Source organism: Rutidosis leptorrhynchoides, chromosome 1 (assembly GCF_046630445.1).
Source record: "Rutidosis leptorrhynchoides isolate AG116_Rl617_1_P2 chromosome 1, CSIRO_AGI_Rlap_v1, whole genome shotgun sequence".
Lineage (NCBI taxonomy): Eukaryota > Viridiplantae > Streptophyta > Magnoliopsida > Asterales > Asteraceae > Rutidosis > Rutidosis leptorrhynchoides.
In genome coordinates, this window is record NC_092333.1 from 86,943,747 (window position 1) to 86,961,622 (window position 17,876).

The 17,876-nt window shown below is 34.4% G+C and overlaps 1 protein-coding gene across 1 annotated transcript; it reads right to left on the reverse strand.

The window, feature by feature from the left end:
• Positions 1–6,141: 6,141 nt before the first annotated feature.
• On the reverse strand, positions 6,142–7,616 carry LOC139862571 (calmodulin-binding transcription activator 5-like). The gene is made up of 3 exons (XM_071851192.1): positions 7,603–7,616; positions 6,738–6,807; positions 6,142–6,636 (listed from the first exon to the last, which is right to left on the reverse strand). Exons 2-3 carry the CDS (start codon positions 6,795–6,797, stop codon positions 6,355–6,357), a joined length of 342 nt encoding a protein of 113 aa, XP_071707293.1. The 5' UTR covers positions 6,798–6,807; positions 7,603–7,616; the 3' UTR covers positions 6,142–6,354.
• Positions 7,617–17,876: the final 10,260 nt, after the last annotated feature.

The following is a 17,876-nucleotide window of genomic DNA, read 5'->3' on the forward strand; positions in this document are numbered from 1 at the left end:
AATATAACTTATATATATATATATATATATATATATATATATATATATATATATATATATATATATATATATATATATATAGGGTAAAGATCAAGCGCTAAGTACCTGAACCAGGGATAAGGGGATAAGCAAACATCAAACCGTCGATCATCTATCCATCAGATGGAGGTCTACCCTAATAAGGTGTTTCCGTCTTTTATTCAGATTACAGCGACAAGGTTAGTTTGGTGATTTACATATCTCCTGCTACATATCGATCCATTACCTGAATTATTGGTGCTTGAAAGTCAGATCATCAAAGTCAATTACCGTTTTCAATCCCTTTTTATCTTTATTTTGCTTCCATCAATTCATCACCTAAATCACCTTCTAATTATATGCTCTATCAAAATTGATGAGAAAAGTAACTCGAAGATAATCTAATTTCTTCTTCTGTAACGATATTGCTTCTCGGAAGGTATATTAAGAACAAGTTCGCTAATTTTTTGTAATTTTTTTTTACATAATTTTAATGATTCATATTTTCAATTATGTAATTTTTTTTACATAATTCTATTACTGATATTACTGAAATTTGGTTAATTAGTAGATGTTGCAGGTCAGTCTCTGATATTGTCAAACATATGGATCTAGATTTAATATATATCACTCAGTGTTGATTCGATATGCATAATCCATCTTCTTAGTTTTATCTTTTATATAAGTTGATTTACATTGTTTTTTCCTAATTAGTACTCGTAATAGAAATAGAATTTATTTATGTGAAATATTGTTTCAGCATTCAGAGAACAGTATCTTTCAAAAAAGTAGACTGGCATAGATTGGTGTTGGATGAACCTCAATACCTCATACAATTAAGGCTTCAAAAAACGAGTGTGCGCAAGCTGCCTTTGCATTCTCTGCATATTGCTGATGGCGTGTAACTGTTAACCCTCTTCAGGTAATCTCACCATCAAGATCATTTAATTTGTCATAGGGGTTGTTTACTTTTTATTTTTCCTATTAAGTCCAATACGGAATATGGATATAGATGGCATAATGGTAATAGATTGCTTTATGCAGTAACTAAGAATGCGTTGTTGAGAAGTTGCTATAATAGTACAATGCATGACACTTATTTCTAATGAGAATGGTGATAATAGAGGGCTAAAGCTTGTAAAAGCCATTCTAAGACCACTCGTGTTAAGGAGAACAAGAGATAAAGAAGAAAGGTGTGTTTAAAACCCATTTGACCATTCACGGTTTATGAAGTGTGTGAATTCGAATTACATATTGGTGATTTTTGTATCAGTACCTTCAAACTAAATTTTATGGAAAATGTTTTAATCAGGCCATTACTTGTTCTCCCACCAATTGACATCCATGTTACTGAATGTGAACAATCAAAAGCCGAACATGATTTATTCACTCAAATTTGCGTATAAATCGAGTCTAAAAACACCCAAAGATAATTAGAATTCAACCTCAAGATTATATCACTGAGTTTTTCAAGTCATTATTAGGTCAGTATTTGACATTAAACTCACAGTTTATCGGTTTAAGTCGCGATGAAGCTACTTTAATCAATCTTGAAACTAAAGAAGCATGTATACACCATCTACAAATTTGTTTGCACCAAAAGATCTTGAAAGCAAGAGACTTTTTAAGTGTAATACTTTAATGAAATTGAAATAAACCATTTCAACATAAGAAATCAATACCGGGTTTTGGCATCTAAATTTTCACACAACAACAACAACAACAACAACAATACCCAATTCCACTGAAGTGGAGTATGGGGGAGGTTAGATGTAGACAGTCCTTTCCTCTACCCTAAAGTAAAAGGGAAGTCTGCCCTAAATCGGCAAGAGTGTTAGTATGAACAATTTTTGCAATACGTACATTGTAATTCATCACGAATCTTCTAATGATAACACCTATTTATTTGATGTCGTTGTTGCTGCCGTGTCTACCGATGATGTCGTTCGTAGTCGAGGTTAGATCTCAATTCATGTATATAGTTTAATCTGTTGTGTCCAATTCAGTTATTATATAAATATATGTATGTGTATAACACTAGTTTTTGTAAATCTTCCGTCTTTTATTCACTTGATTGAAGTGGATAATTTGATAAGCTATACTCGTGTTTTGTAGTTGTTGTAGTGTGGCGGAGTTTGTTATTTGCCAATCCATTTGCTTGGAGTTGTTCTCAACTTTTACTTTTTAGGTTGTATTATTAGAATGAACACAACTTTTTAGCTTTTTATATCACTATCTTTATTAATATTTTTTATAATTAATTTTTATTTTTTTTCCAGAACTTTGGTCCATGGTTCGATATTATGGGTGCAGGCCTATACTCAGTCGTCTTAGCCGATCTTAAGAATACGAAAGAAGACTATTTATCAAATGAGTGGACTTATCAGGTGGGAACCGAAGGTGAAAGCCTTGGACTTGATAAAATCGATCTTGCTAATAGTTCTCTATGGACTCAGGGCAGTTTCTTACCTATTAATCGGAGTTTGATTTGGTATAAGGTACGTAACATACATATTCATTTACTGTATTTCATCATTTTGTTCCTGATAGCAAATATTGTGTGTCCAGTCTACATTTGTGGCCCCTGAAGGAAACAGCCCGCTATCATTGAACCTTGCTAGTATGGGAATAGGTCAAGCTTGAGTCAATGGTCAGAGTATAGGACGATATTGGTCTGCTTACTTATCACCATCAACAGGCTGCACAGATAATTGTGATTACAGGGGAACTTATAATGCGCACAAATGCCAAAAGAAGTGTGGCCAACCTGCTCAAATATTGTAAGTAACATAACAGGTCATGGTCCAGAAAATTTCATCAATAGTTCGAGATGGTAATTGTGAGCCATTTACTGATAATAGGGTCATTTTGGATATTTAACAGGTCAAAATCATTAAACTAGAAAGTGTGAACCCATAAAAGTGAAAATTCCCTTCAGTGTTTTTACATCGGTACAACTTAAAATAGGTTAGATAAAAATTGGTCTTTTTACCTATAGCCCTTGGACTTTTATTGTCATTAAAAAATTCAGACATGCATTATTTATCAATACATTGAAAATAACTAGTCACTGAAAATAATTACCACCCACTAACCTAATGTACTACTACTCCATTTGCTTGAAGTTGTTCTCAATTTTGACTTTTTAGGTTGTATTATTCTGGTATGGAGTGCCATGGACTGAGGATGAATACACCTTTTCTTCTAGTTCTCCGGAAAATAGGAAATTGAGTTATCAATTTTCTTACCTATTGGGTGCTGATGGGTTCTCACGGTCCATTCAATGAATGTTATTGATTAACATTCATCATGTACGTTATCACTTAACATCCATTCAATGAATATTATCACTATATTCACAGTGAATGTTAACATTTGAATGTTATTAGTTAACATACATCCAATGAATACAATCAGTTAACATACATCACATGCATGTTATCCGTTAACATACATCCAATGAATGTTATCATTTAACATACATTCAATGAATGATCAGATAACATACATCCAATGAATGTTATCAGTTAACATACATCCCATGTGTTATCAGTTAACATATATCCAATGAATGTTATCAGTTAACATACATTCAATGATTGTTATTGTTTAACATCAATCAATGTGTGTTATCACTTTCACTTAATATATCATATGAATAATAAATGGGCAAAGTGAAAATGGGTAACAGCACCATACAAGCTTGTATGACAACCACAAATAGTTTAGATTATAAATTTATAAAGGCCAATAAACCTCCTACTACGTTCACGTTCCTATGTACTGCACATTCACCTTAATCTTCTTCCAATTAAATTGTGATAGTTTCTGATGATGGATGATCAAAAGCTCCTGATGATGGATGATCGTGATTTAAAGGATCAAAAACAGGTAAAATCATTTGTGGTTTCTTTTCCCTACCCCCATCTTAATCAATGTTTCTACATAATGTTAGTTACTTCATGATTGGCTTTATTGTCTTGTTGCAATCATAGTCTAAAATCAATGTTAAATGTTTAATTTTAATATTAATCTTAATCTTATATGAAATTGAATTATATTGATGGAGTATATGATTCACATTGCTTTGTTTTTCGTTTGACTCTTTATAATTTGTGGTGTTAATTAACACCACCATGTCCAGCCTAAGTATTAAATTCCATCAGTAAATTTAATCATGTATGTTCGTTGATCAGCATCGGTATGTCATGTATCTCATATATTTAGTCATAAGTAATCAGCCCTACTTACGAACAATGAATCCATAATTAATATACTAATCTTTTTTCCAGTTTTCTTACAAAGCATGCATAACACATTTAAATGACTCAACCGAAAAAAAGAACTTGTTCTTTCTCCATAGGGATTGGGTCACTATATTAGCGGATGTCGAGAGAAGAAGGTTGTAGTCAAGGTTATTTTATGTACAGATGCATCATGTTCTTTTGTTCTTTTGATTTCTAATGATTATTACATTTGTTTGTATTAGGCTGCAAATGTTGCTGCTAGTAAACAAAGTTGCGGATAGTGCTGCTAGAAACTGAAGTTGCAAATGCTCTGCTAAAAAATTAAGTTGTAGATACTGCTGTTAGAAGATGAAGATGATGTTGTTAGTATTTGGCTGGCTTGAGGGTTAAATCTTGCTGCTAGTATTCATACATCACGTGTTGCTAGTATTCTTGCTTCATTCCAATACTCGCTGTTTAAACTTCTTTTGTTTTTTTTTTTCAATTTTTGTGCATCATGACATGAACGCGTGATGTTTCTAGCGTTAAGCTTAGTTGAGGTTAGAATAGGGTTTTGCATACATATTATTCAACTCTTCGGAAGATTTGTAGATGAATTTTGCAACCTGTTATGTAAAGTTTGTTTTTTTTTTTTTATCTGTTTCAACCAACAAAACATATACTCTCTTGACATATTTTGGATTCCATGATGTAAATTTAATCAACAAAAAGAGCTCCAAGTTAAGTGTGATTTATTTGACAATCAGCAGTTTTGCCCGAAACATATAGTATATATCAAATTTGCATAAAGAACTATACACAATTATCAAGATTTAAGATTCACATGGTAATCAATATCATACACTTGAATGTAGACCTTCACTTGTCAAAGATATTTGTTGAACAAATACCAAGTTACATTTATACAAGGGAGTAGTTTACAATCTACACGAAATGAGTTTGTAGTTAATATAAATTTTAACATACTATACAACAAAAACAATCTTTATGTAGCTTCTAGTTATGTAACGAAATTCTTGGCTTGACTTTGCCTTCTTTCACAATACGGGCAAAGATTGCATCTGGTACATGACTGCAAGTTGAACAAAATGGGTACATGCTAAATTAGATAGAAAAAGGGATAGAGACATAAGAGTCCAAAATGGGTACACATTAGACCTAGGTTTGAGAAGTCATAACACTAACATTGTTATTATTATACATCTGAATGTGTTAACGTGCCGAAACTGTTCTCTCGTCAGAGATTATCGATTTATCGTATGAATAATAAAATTATATTAATTTATCCGTTTTTATTTTTTAAATGCTTCAATGTTTATATTTTATAATGATAAACATTAACTTTTAGTGATTTTTTAAAAAAGTTTTATCTATTAATATGTTATCATAATCGTGCTTTGAGGTTATTATTATACATCTGATAAATGTTAACGTGCTGAAACTGTCCTCTCGAGATTATCGTATGAATAATTAATTTATATATATTTATTTGTTTTTTAATTTGTAAATGCTTCAATGATAAAATTTTTGATGATAAACATCAACTTTAAGTGAAGTTTTTTAAATTTATCACTTAATATGTTATCATATATCCGATGACTGTTATCGTACCTAGAGGTTTTTATTATGCATTTGATGAATGTTAACGTGCCAAAATTGTCATCTCGTTAGAGATTATCATATAAATAATAACTTTATATTAATTTATCTATTTTTTTTATGTGCTCCAGTGTAGATAATTTTGATGATAAACATTAACTTTTAGTGAACTTTTCTAAATTTATCACTTAATATGTTATCATACATCATATGAATATGAATGTTATGTTATCATACATATGAATGTTATGTTATCATACATCTTATGAATGTTATCGTGCTTCGAGGTTATTATTATACATCCAAGCTAGCTTTTCGATTCATTTGATTCTTATAACCGTGACCTATAAAAACAGGCAAACAAATGGTTAGTTTGAGAGAGAATTCATTCACGCCTTTCAAACTATCAGTGCATTAAAGGAAACATAATATTTGTATTCAAAGAAGAAGGAAGGGTCTTGATTTTTGTTCTAAGCTCGCCATCTGGTAGCTAAATTTGATAAGCATGATGAATCTTCAAAGCCGCTATTATACATCGTGCTTCATCTTCTTCATTCGCAAACTCTACTGCTTTTGCTTTCATTTTAAATGATTGCTCCCTGAATGCCGCTTGTATACGGGCGACAACATCAGTGGCTCTCCTATAAGCCGCCAGTGTATCCTTAAAATATTGCTCCTCTTCAGTGACGCTTGTTCCCAGGCCATTTGCAACAGAACAATCATCAGTCGGAATTGTACATTGCAGTGAGCTAAATTCAGCATGTATCATAATCTAGCGGTGGCAGTTATAAATGGGTTGATTTAACGCATACAAACAAACATATGTTATTATTATTATTGAACTTTCTTTTTATAGTGAATTGAGCTAAGTACCTTCTTCTTCAGATTCTCAGCCATCACCTTTGGGTTTGTCACAAGGAGATCATCATTCATCACCAACAATCTGCATTAGAATCATGAATGACAATGATCTATTTAGCTCACTAATTCACTCAATTAATTCTACTTGAAGTGACTGAAATATAAACGAGCAGCTTTATGTATTATTATATAAAGTGTCAAGCTACAATAAAGCACACTCAGCTCTTGCATCTATTAAAGGTCAGAGTAGATGTATAAAGGATGATCGACTACACTATATATTAAGGCTAATTTACTATACATTAACCCCTTAATATTGTATGAATTGGAGCATTTGACATTGAGTAAAAAGAAACACTATCTGATTGCTAAAATCGCATCGCACGTAAACAACTTTTCAATTTGTTTGATTCCAGAAACGATAATCTATAAAAAAGCAATAGGCTTAGTAACCAAAATTCATTCAATCATTTCATCAAACACTTTGAGTGGATGAAAGTAAACATAAGAATTTGACTACTATATACTCAAACAAAGTTATCTATTAATTCGAAAACTGAATTTGCAAGTGAAGCAAGTTGAGAAACTTAACATTCCCATTGACTTGAAATACTTGTGAGATACACTCAGGTTCATCTGAAAATTGAATATAAATGTGATTGCGAATGAAGAACAAGTAAAAACAGATACAAAACATAATTGTATAAAAACTAATATGAGTGACGCTGAAGATAATGAAATTGATTAGGATCTGTGAAGTATAGATAGCTTATTTTGACTAACTGCACGCAATGATAGCTGTTGGATGATGAAAACTCAATAATGATAAATATACTAGTAGTAATTAGAAAAATTACAACAATTTGAGGTGTATTACCTAAACGAACTAAGTGGTCTCTTGCAAGATGAATATTCTTTTCAAATTTTCAGTTGTAACTAACTTGGAATAGTGAATATTCTTCAATCGAACAATGAATTCTGTGATGTTTTGCGGTTCAATTATTATTGGATTCAAACCGTGAATTCGTCTAGCTGTAAACGTTGATTTAGTGAATGATATTTTGGATAAAGCCCCAGATGTTTGACGATGAACCCTCCTTCAGTGTTTTTTTATCAATATTTTATTTTAATTAAGCTTATTATCAAATGACATAATTGCCCCTCCGCGTTTTTTTATTAAGTTTTTAAGATATGTCGTTAGGATTAACTTGTCCCCTTATCCCCAAACTAACACTTATCCCGTATCCCTTGATCTCTCCCATATATATATATATATATATATATATATATATATATATATATATAGGCAGGATCAATGGGGAAGTAACAGGAAGCGGGGGGAAGCAAAAAAAAGAAATTTCGTTTTTTGAAAAAACTTTGTTCACGAACATTATATATTGGATGAAAATAAGAACATTTAGAAAAGACTCTTCGTGATGAATGTTATTATTTTGACGGGAAAACGATCGACAAAAATAACATTCTTCACGAACAATATTATCTTGAAGGTTATTTTTGTCGATCGTTTTTCCGCCAAAATAATAACATTCATCACGAAGTGTCTTTTATAAATGTTCTTATTTTCATCCAATCTATAATGTTCGTGAACAAAGTTTTTTCAAAAAACGAAAAAAAAAAAATTGCTTCCCCCCGATTGGTTACTTCCCTCTTGATCCTACCACTATATATATATATATATATATATATATATATACATATATATATATACACCATATATTAAAATTAAAATAAAAACCAGTGAAAGGACTCTGTAATGACCCGTGGAACCTGAGATTCCGACTAAAAAACTTGACGTTATTTTTACAAATATATTGATGTATTTAACTTTGTCAGAATAAATGAACTACATTATTCTCTCACCAATCTCTTCCAATTTTCATTATAATTACTATTATATTTGTCATAAAAGCCTACACTGCAACTTTTTATTTTTATTGGCACATGTATTTCGCATATATCATATATTTAAATAATAATAATAATATTCGTTGTAATAATTACAATTACAGTTTTTCCCATGCCCGTGACCCGTGGTACCCGTGACCAGCGGGCAAAATTAATATACAACTTCGTTAATTTTTTTCTAGAAAAGTTAGAAAATTTTATTAATTATAAATAATATGTACAATTATCATGTGTAAAATGACGTGAAAGTCATGTTTTTTACTTACATGTAATATTATATTTTTAATCATTATTGCAGTAAAAGTAAAATTCTTTTTAAATTGATAATTATACGTATAAACTCGCGGATAAATTAAAAAAAAGTCTCATGAATTAGCATATCGGGTTTTACCCGCGACAGATAGTATGTACCCGCGACCCGCCCGTGACCCTTTGGCGGGTATAATTTTTTACCCGTACCCGTGCTCGTGGGAAATAATTTACTCCCTCTGTCCCACTATAAGTGTCCGCGTTTGACTTTCAAAGTCTTTCTACATCAACTTTGACCGTAAATATTTTTATTTGTGTTATATATTATTTGTTGAAAAATATATACGTAGAAACCGTGTTTAAAACCCAATCTATTCATATAAATTTTATAAAATATTATATAACACAATTAAAGATATTTACGGTCAAAGTTGACAAACGAAGGCTTTGAAAGTCAAATGTGAACACTTATAGTGGGACGGAGGGAGTATGATTTTACCCGCCCATCACGGATCGGGTACCCGCGGGTCACTGGTTTTTTCTTGCCCATTGTCATCTCTAGTATTTCGACACCAAAAAATACCATTGAACTATAATTCAATCTTTGTTACTAGCTTTGGACCAAGAACTACTCTTTGGATATGACACATATATCCTTAGTTTAGGATAACTAAGGAGATAACAGGTCATTTGAGAATTGAGCCAGACCCGAACCAATCGCCCTCATTTCCCAAACAATTCACCCGTACACAATATCATCCACCTGATTTACCTTTTCAACAAAGAATAAACCCGCGGGTAGACCGAACACATAGACAATATGATTAAGACCTTGCACGAGAACGCAATCGCACTCTTAATCGTCCACCTTACCGCCTTTGCTTTCACCGTTAACACCGACCACATACGTGCGCATGAATTTTGACAAACCTGATTTTTCACCCCAAGCCAACACACATTGTACGAATGTATCATTAATCGTGACTCATAGAAAAACCTCTTTTTTAATATCCTTGGTCGATCTCAACGAAGTTACCCATTAGAGAATATCTACCCGAAGTAACAAAGACTCTAACTCAATTCGACTCGAACCTCCACTAGTTTCGACTTCCCTTGAGCTCTCACTCAAACAAGAACCCTCAACGATAACGGAAAGCATTAGGACGCTAGGATTTTTAGCATCTACAAAACCACCTAGCCATTTCTCGAAAGGAATGTCAACCATATATATGGTCCCCTTTTGTACCCGCGAGCAATAATACAATCTCCTTTAAACACTATCCACTTTTGATCCCCAAATAGAACATGACACCTATCATCATCCAATTTCCTAACCGAGATTAATCTTCTCGTGAGCTTGGGGATGAACCTAATGTTCCTCGAGATCTAAGCATAATTCATGTGTCTAACCACGAGATCACCAATACCCGCAACATCAAGAGTACTCCCATTCGAAACTCAAACTCTACCGGAATAGCCCTTAAAATTCACCATATCATTCATGTACGGGGCAGCATGATAAGAGGCACCCGAATCTAAAACCCAAGATTCATCAAGAACCTCTTCGTGGCATATCAACGCATCCTCGATCACCGTAGTTACCAAGCTCCCACCCAACTTAAGACTCGGGCACTTTAACTTATAGTGACCAACATGTTGACAATTCCAACACACAACGTTCTTGCTCCTTGATGGACTCCTTGACCTAGCTCTTCCCCGACTAACACTTAGAACCAAACCCGAACTCTCACTTGAATCTTTCTTGAGAATACCTTTGCTAAGAATTAAATCAAGGATTCCTTAAAAAATGAGCTTAGTAGTTCCAGATGAACCACTAATCGCCGTAACCGTACCGGCCCAACTATCAGGTAAAGAAGATAGGAAAAACAACACCTCAAGCTCATCATCAAATTTAATACTAATCGATTTCAACCGAGTTAAAATCGAATTAAACTCATTAACATGATCCGCCACCGAGGAACCCTCCATCATCCAAGCATTCACCAATTGCCGAATCAAGAAAAATTTGTTTAAAGCGGATGGCTTTTCATGCATGTTGGATAACGCCGCAATCAATCCCGATGTTGTGGTTTGACCCACAATGTTGTAAGCAATGTTCTTGGCCAGAGGAAGTCGAACAACCCTAGGGGCTTTCCTATCCAACAAGTCCCACTCGCCTTGCCTCATCTCTTCCTGTTTAACACCCGTTAAGGGTATATGAAGCTTCTTTTAATAGATAAGGTCTTCCACTTGCATATTTCAAAAGCTAAAATCAGTCTCATTGAATCGGTCAATCTTCACATAACTCTTATCTGCCATTGTTCCCATAAACACGTGAGCCTAAGCTTCGATACCACTTGTTAGGAATGATTAGGTGATCCCTAACAAGACTTGACAATCCCCTGATTATCAAACCCACAAGACAATAAACAAAGAAGATAATGAACACGAAGAAACTATCAAAATCGATAAAAAGACAAGAATTTAACGTGGTTAATGTAATCAAACTTGATTACTTTATTCCTCGACCAACCGAAGAGTATTCTTATTAAAAAATTTGTAGGTATACATTATAGGTTACATATGGGGGTATTTATAATGTAAAAAGAACAACGAATTCGAAGCAAATGCGAACTCCTAGTCCAAATCCAGTTCTGCCCGTCAGACCCCCATCACGGTCTCGATGCTATCCATCTCGATCTCGATGGATCTTCAAAAATGACCTGATGCTACTGACCATATTTTTTAGGCCATCCCATTTGCGATGAAAGCTATCCCGGTCTCGATAGGACTCCAACTCATAAACCAATTCGTGGTTAACTCGTATTCGCACTCCTAACCCATTCACCTCTTGCAAGAAGTCAACAATGTCTTTTATCTCGGGACACCTAAATCCGAAACCCTCAAAGAACTCAAGTGCATTCTCTCGTGGTCCTCGATACACAATTTGGCCTCTGCTAGTTTATGCTTTCGTCAGAAAATTCAAAACTTTGGAGCAAGTTGAAATAGAGACATCATAATCATTGACTTAGTGATGTGTACAATTTACCGCAAACATTTTACCATTCGATACGTAGTTGAGCTGTCTAGACATGTCGATATCTTATCATGAAAAGAATTTTAGCTGGCCCATCAATCATTTCTCCTTATAGAATTATATAACAACATAATTTGACACTAAAAAAATAGGCATATGTAATAATAACAATAATAATCATTTCTAAGAGAATGATTGCAGTTAGTTTAAACTCTTTTGAATTTTTTGACTTAGAATTATATAACAACATAGTTTATTATATATTTCTAACAGGAGAAATACTTGTTGGGCTAGTTTAAACTCTTTTCACGGATATTTGATATCAACAGGTCTAGACAGCTCAATTACGTAGCGGATGGTAAAATGTTTGCAACAAATTGTACACATCACTAAGTCAACGATTATGATGTCTCTACTACAACATGCTTGAGAGACTTTTAAATTGTTTGATGACATCATACTATCAGAGGGACAGATTGTGTATCAAGGACCACGAGAGAATGCACTTGAGTTCTTCGGGAGTTCAGGTTATAGTTGTTAGAGAGAAAAGGCATTGCCGACTTCTTGCAAGATGTGAACATTAAATTTTTTTATCATGTTCAAAATTTTAAGGCTAGTTGATAGAAAAGTTTTGTATGTTGATGATGGGTTACCTCTCGTATGGATCAAGAGAAATATTGGGTAGATAAAAAATCTCGTACAGATCAAATTGACCTTGCTTCTGAACCTATCGGGTGAATATGGGTTAACACATAAGTATTCATCCCGGTGAGAAATTGCATTTTATTTTCTAACAATAATTGCTAAAGTTTGGTGTTACAGATTCTTAAAGCACTTCTTGCTGATTTTTTTTTAATCCTGAATCTGGCAGGCGGACTTTTTAGGTTTTTGCTGGAGTTTGTAGGACAAAGAAGATGGCAAACAGCGGTGGACCTTTTAGGCTTATTGCTGGAGTGTATAGAAAATCATATTATACTCTCTACTGAAGCTAAAAGTTATATATAGTTAGGAAAAGTAGGTCCAAAGAGTGGCGTAAATCAAGGTTGATAATGATGGATAACAAAGTAACAAACTTACGCACAAACCAAACTGAAAACAATTAGTTGTAAATGTGTGATATTATTGCTTATTGCTTGACATTACAATCATACGTAAGTTACATAAATGAAGATATAAGTGGGTCAAGAGCTTGGAAAGCCACATGGGCCAATATCTACAATTACAGGCTAACATTAATAACAAATTGAGAGTACAAATCAAAGTGAAATCCATGTACAACAAACTGAAGTAACGTAATTCAAACTGAAAGCCATGGATAACTATGCATTCGTGATGGTGTTAATATAGTCGTGTACTCATGTTGATGTGTTTGCATAATTAGTTAATGAGTTTAGTTTAGCACATTAATATAGTCGTGGCTGTATGAGAAAACATATAAGACTGATACAAAAAGTTTTGGGTTTTACGCATAAAAACAGCTCCATGACTCGCAAATGGAAGTTGGATTTCCAAATACTTTTTAGTTATAATTAAAATTAAAAATTACATGTTCAGACTATTTGCAAACGAATCACCATTAACATATGACTTTTTTTTTTAGTGTGTTGTTTTGGTCTGATAGCCGTAAGGGTTGTTGCTGGCCCTATTCTATTAATCTCTACACAACTTCTATTCCATGATTTTCCCTGCATAAAAAAACTTCAAAGATAAACACTTGAACCTTTTAGGAGATACCAATTTCAACCCATTTCCTTATAAATGGGTCTAATTGAGTTGTAATTATATCTCACGAGTCAAACGGGTAATAAGCTGCCCAGAGTCTAAGTTTGTGATAGTACCTCTAGAATCATTATATATATATATATATATATATATATATATATATATATTATATTATATTATATTATATTATATTATATTATTATTATTATTATTTTATTATTATTATTATTATTATTATTATTATTATTATTATTATTATTTTATTATTATTATATTAAACGAGCTTGAAATTGATGTCGTTGCAGTGAAAAAAAGGTCCTTCCATTGCTTGTGTTCACACCGGGAATTTACACCTTGCCCCCAAAAGATTTCAGCAAATACAAATTTTTAGGGGTTTAGAATGTAATTTTGTTTTTTTATTTAATTCAAAAGACAAAACTCATCATTAACTTCAAGGGGCCTTATCTTCCTACCCGACGCGAGTTAATTTTCAGCGGTACCACCATTAAACTTGAAATAATTTTTCGAACAAAACAAGACTAAGTACGTTCGAAACGAAATTTTTTTCAAAAACGGTATGCGCACCTACATCTAAAACGGGTTTTATCATCCAACTCGCAGCGAGTTATTTTTCACCGCTACCATCATTTAACTTAAAATAATTATCCGAACAAAAGAGACTAACTACGTTCGAAACGGACAATTTTTTAAAAACGGTACGCGGACCTATATCTAAAACGGGTATTAATACATGGGTCGTTTCCCCTTCTGTATATACACAACACTACGTTAAATATGAATATGCAGGCCTAAAGCCCCCGCCGCATCGCGCGGGCCGAACCGGGCTAGTTTTAACTAAATCATCTCATAGGCGGCCATTCACATTTTTGTTTCGTATAATTATTCTTGTTTCTTGCTAATGCTCATCGATATCTAATATTCTGATAGACCCGGTTAGATGGGCCGATTATCATCTCAATATAACTTATTGTGAATCTGTTACAAGTGTAAAATTGTCGTCTCATATTGTAGACGCTAGTAGATCTCGTCGGAGTCATTAACGTTAAAAAACTACCTTTAAATACACTAAAGGTACGCTCGACATTACTTCGCACAGTTTCTTGCTACATCCTGAACTTGTTTCGTTTCTTGCCACTATGACAAGAAAACACTTTGACAAATGTGACTCAATCCGGTTTCATATCATCGGTATTGATACCTATTTCCGTCTAGCGGCTAACAAGTATTAGTACAACAATATAACAACCTAGCTAGTGCGATGAGGTAGATATCCGATTGATATTTTCGCTCGTGACGGATCTCTGCAGGCACGGTTCACGGACAGAATGACGTGGGGTGGCTTTATTAATCTCGTGGAGCCAAACTATGAGTTGGTCCATGATATGACCGAAACGGACGGTTTTATTTCGCGCGATGTCTTCAGGTCGCGGCGCGTCAGAGCCAGCCACCAAGAGGGGGGACACTTCTTTTAAATTTATATTTAGCGGGGCCTAAATCGTACTACTCCTTATTATGAGTAAGGGAAGTATGACCTAGAGTCGTATTTTTGAGATATCAGTAGAATCGAACCTATATCTAAGACTTAAGATAATTATAAAGTGCAGGAGTAGTTGGTGATTACCTAATTTTGGGTTTTCTAGATTAAAGTAAAGTAAATACGATAAAATTTGTAATTCAGATAAGGCTAAAACAAGTGCATGCTATGGTTTCATCAGTTACTTTGCCGGTATTATGGAATGCTGGCTCATGGATAGGCAGTGACCTTGTATTTACTACACTAGTCCAAAACGCCCCTGTCATAAGACATGTCACTGGGTAATGCGCTAGGCTTAAAGATTCTGAATAGACAGCAACGTCCCTTACCCCCGACGCCTGTGCAGTCTGACTACAGGCATACACGTTCAGACGGCTCATCCAATTGAGCGACTCGGTGGGGTGACGTATTAACATTCCGAAATGGTCTAAACTTTCTTAAGCATAATAGAATACATGGTTTTCCATATCCGAGAGACGTGATGGGTCGCAATGCTTTCGTTAATGATTAGTTTAGAAGATAGTTAGGCCCTTAAAAGAGTTTAACCATAAAGAACACCATGGCCAAGTCAAGCTGACTTCCAGGAAACGTTCGGTTATCCTAACGGTCCAATCCTTTATGTGTTCGAACAAACAGTTTCTTAATTAACTAAGAACCCCTCAAGCGGGGTGCAATGCTTGAGACCGCGTTATGGTGAAGTGTACTAGTCAACACTAACCGTGTTCCATGGCCCTACTTAGCAGAGGTACAGCTTACAACAACCGTTGTGCTTCAGCGTGCACGTACGAAGTTTATATGCTTGGTGACTACACTAGCATGGTCTAGGACCGACAATGTACTAGGGGTCTAGTCAGATGTTTCACTACGAAATAGTCCTCAGTCAGAATCTAAAGCTCGGTGGACTTACTACAACCAGTGTGCCTCAGTCAAACTCACGTTGTATCCGACAGACTTCTCTTACCAAGGGGTGACACAGATAGTGTAATCTGAATCGGGGTTCACGACTTCCCAATAGCAGAGCCTATAACTACGTTATATTAGTTGGAAAAGCGATTGCGTTCAAAGCATAATCGGAAAGCATTTTGACAACATACACAAGCCATAATATAATTTCGGCATTCTAACTGATTACGTCATAACATACACTAAAGATAACTACTCGCTAATCATGGCAACAATATCACAAAGCATAATAATGGAAGACATTATAAAGAGACAAGGGATAGAATTACCAGTAGATTAAACGAGTTCTGAATATAAAAGTGACAACTTCAAGACTCCAGACCGCTCCTAATACAATCTTCGTCGTTCTTCTCCGGGTACTAGGTTTCCTGCAAGGAGTCGAAGACCTTGAAAGTATGACTAATATTGTACAAGAGAGAGAAAGAAGTGAATTGAAGTGTGTGTTGAAAATGAATGACAAGTGCACTTTAAATAAGCTTGATTTTTGCCTGCAAACGGCTGGCAGGCCGTTTGGCCAGCCCGTTTGCTGAGGCCGTTTGATCTGGCCATTTGGCAGGCCGTTTTTCACATTGGCAGGCCGTTTAGCAAGCCGTTTGGCATGATTATTCCCTGGATCGTAACTTGATTTCTTGTCTTTCACCGTTTTCGCTCTAAAATCTTCGTTTTAGCTCCGATTCTCTTGATTCTTTTCGCATCGTCTTCGTAATTACTTGTTCTTCAATTCTAACCAACGAAGTGGGTATTTTGCCGATAAAGTTTGAATCTTTCTTGTTTTTGGGCCTTAATACCGGGGTGAAAACGTGACTTTTTAGCCGATATCAAATATCCCACACTTGAACTTTGCTTGTCCTCAAGCAAACTTCTCGTTTTTACTTCAAGAAATATTTTCAGAGTTTCTTTTCTAATAGCCTAAGCGGTTTGATTTTTATTATAAGAGCAAAAGATAAGGTGAGTCATTTATGTTAGGGTTGAAACTATCTCTGCAAGTATGCGAGGAGGTTACATGACTTAGGCTAGCTTTCACGGGTCACTCCAATCACTCAAGTTTTTAGGGTTCCCTATAGATCTAAGAAATGAATTTCACTCATAGCCTGTCATGTTGTACACATTGTCATAGGCTTGATAAGACTCAAATCCTTGCTACTAATGTGAAAACGGTAGTAACCATAGCTTCTAGGTCATTTATCAGTGATGGAACGGAATTTTGTAGTGGTGGTGAAGTTGTTTTAAGGGGTGAAAAGGGGTAACATAGTTCAAAAGACTTTTATTTTGGAAAGTTTTAGATAGATAGGAGTGCTGGTATTTTTGAGAAGCACTTTTGAACTAAACTTCTTTTTGAAGTGATATGCGTTTGTGGTGAAGTTCTTCTTCGGAGTTTCTCTTTATAATTTCTGCTCCTTTTCTCAGAACTTTTTTTTTTTTTTTTTGGATATTTCATCTTGAGAAACTTTTTGCCAGTAGACTTTTTCAAGACCTTTTCCGTGATACTTGAGAAGTTTGTAGCATAGGGTTTACGGAAGGAATCTCATTTTTTGGATTTTCGATTGATAGTAAAGATGAAGTGGATGAGGTAAAAGAAATGGAAGTGTGAGCGGGTTGTTTTTGACAAATAGCTAGCTCTTCTGATTATAACCGAATCACATTTCGCAACTTGGAAATGCAGATCTAAAGCAAGTTCTGATTCCGAGCACAGACATCG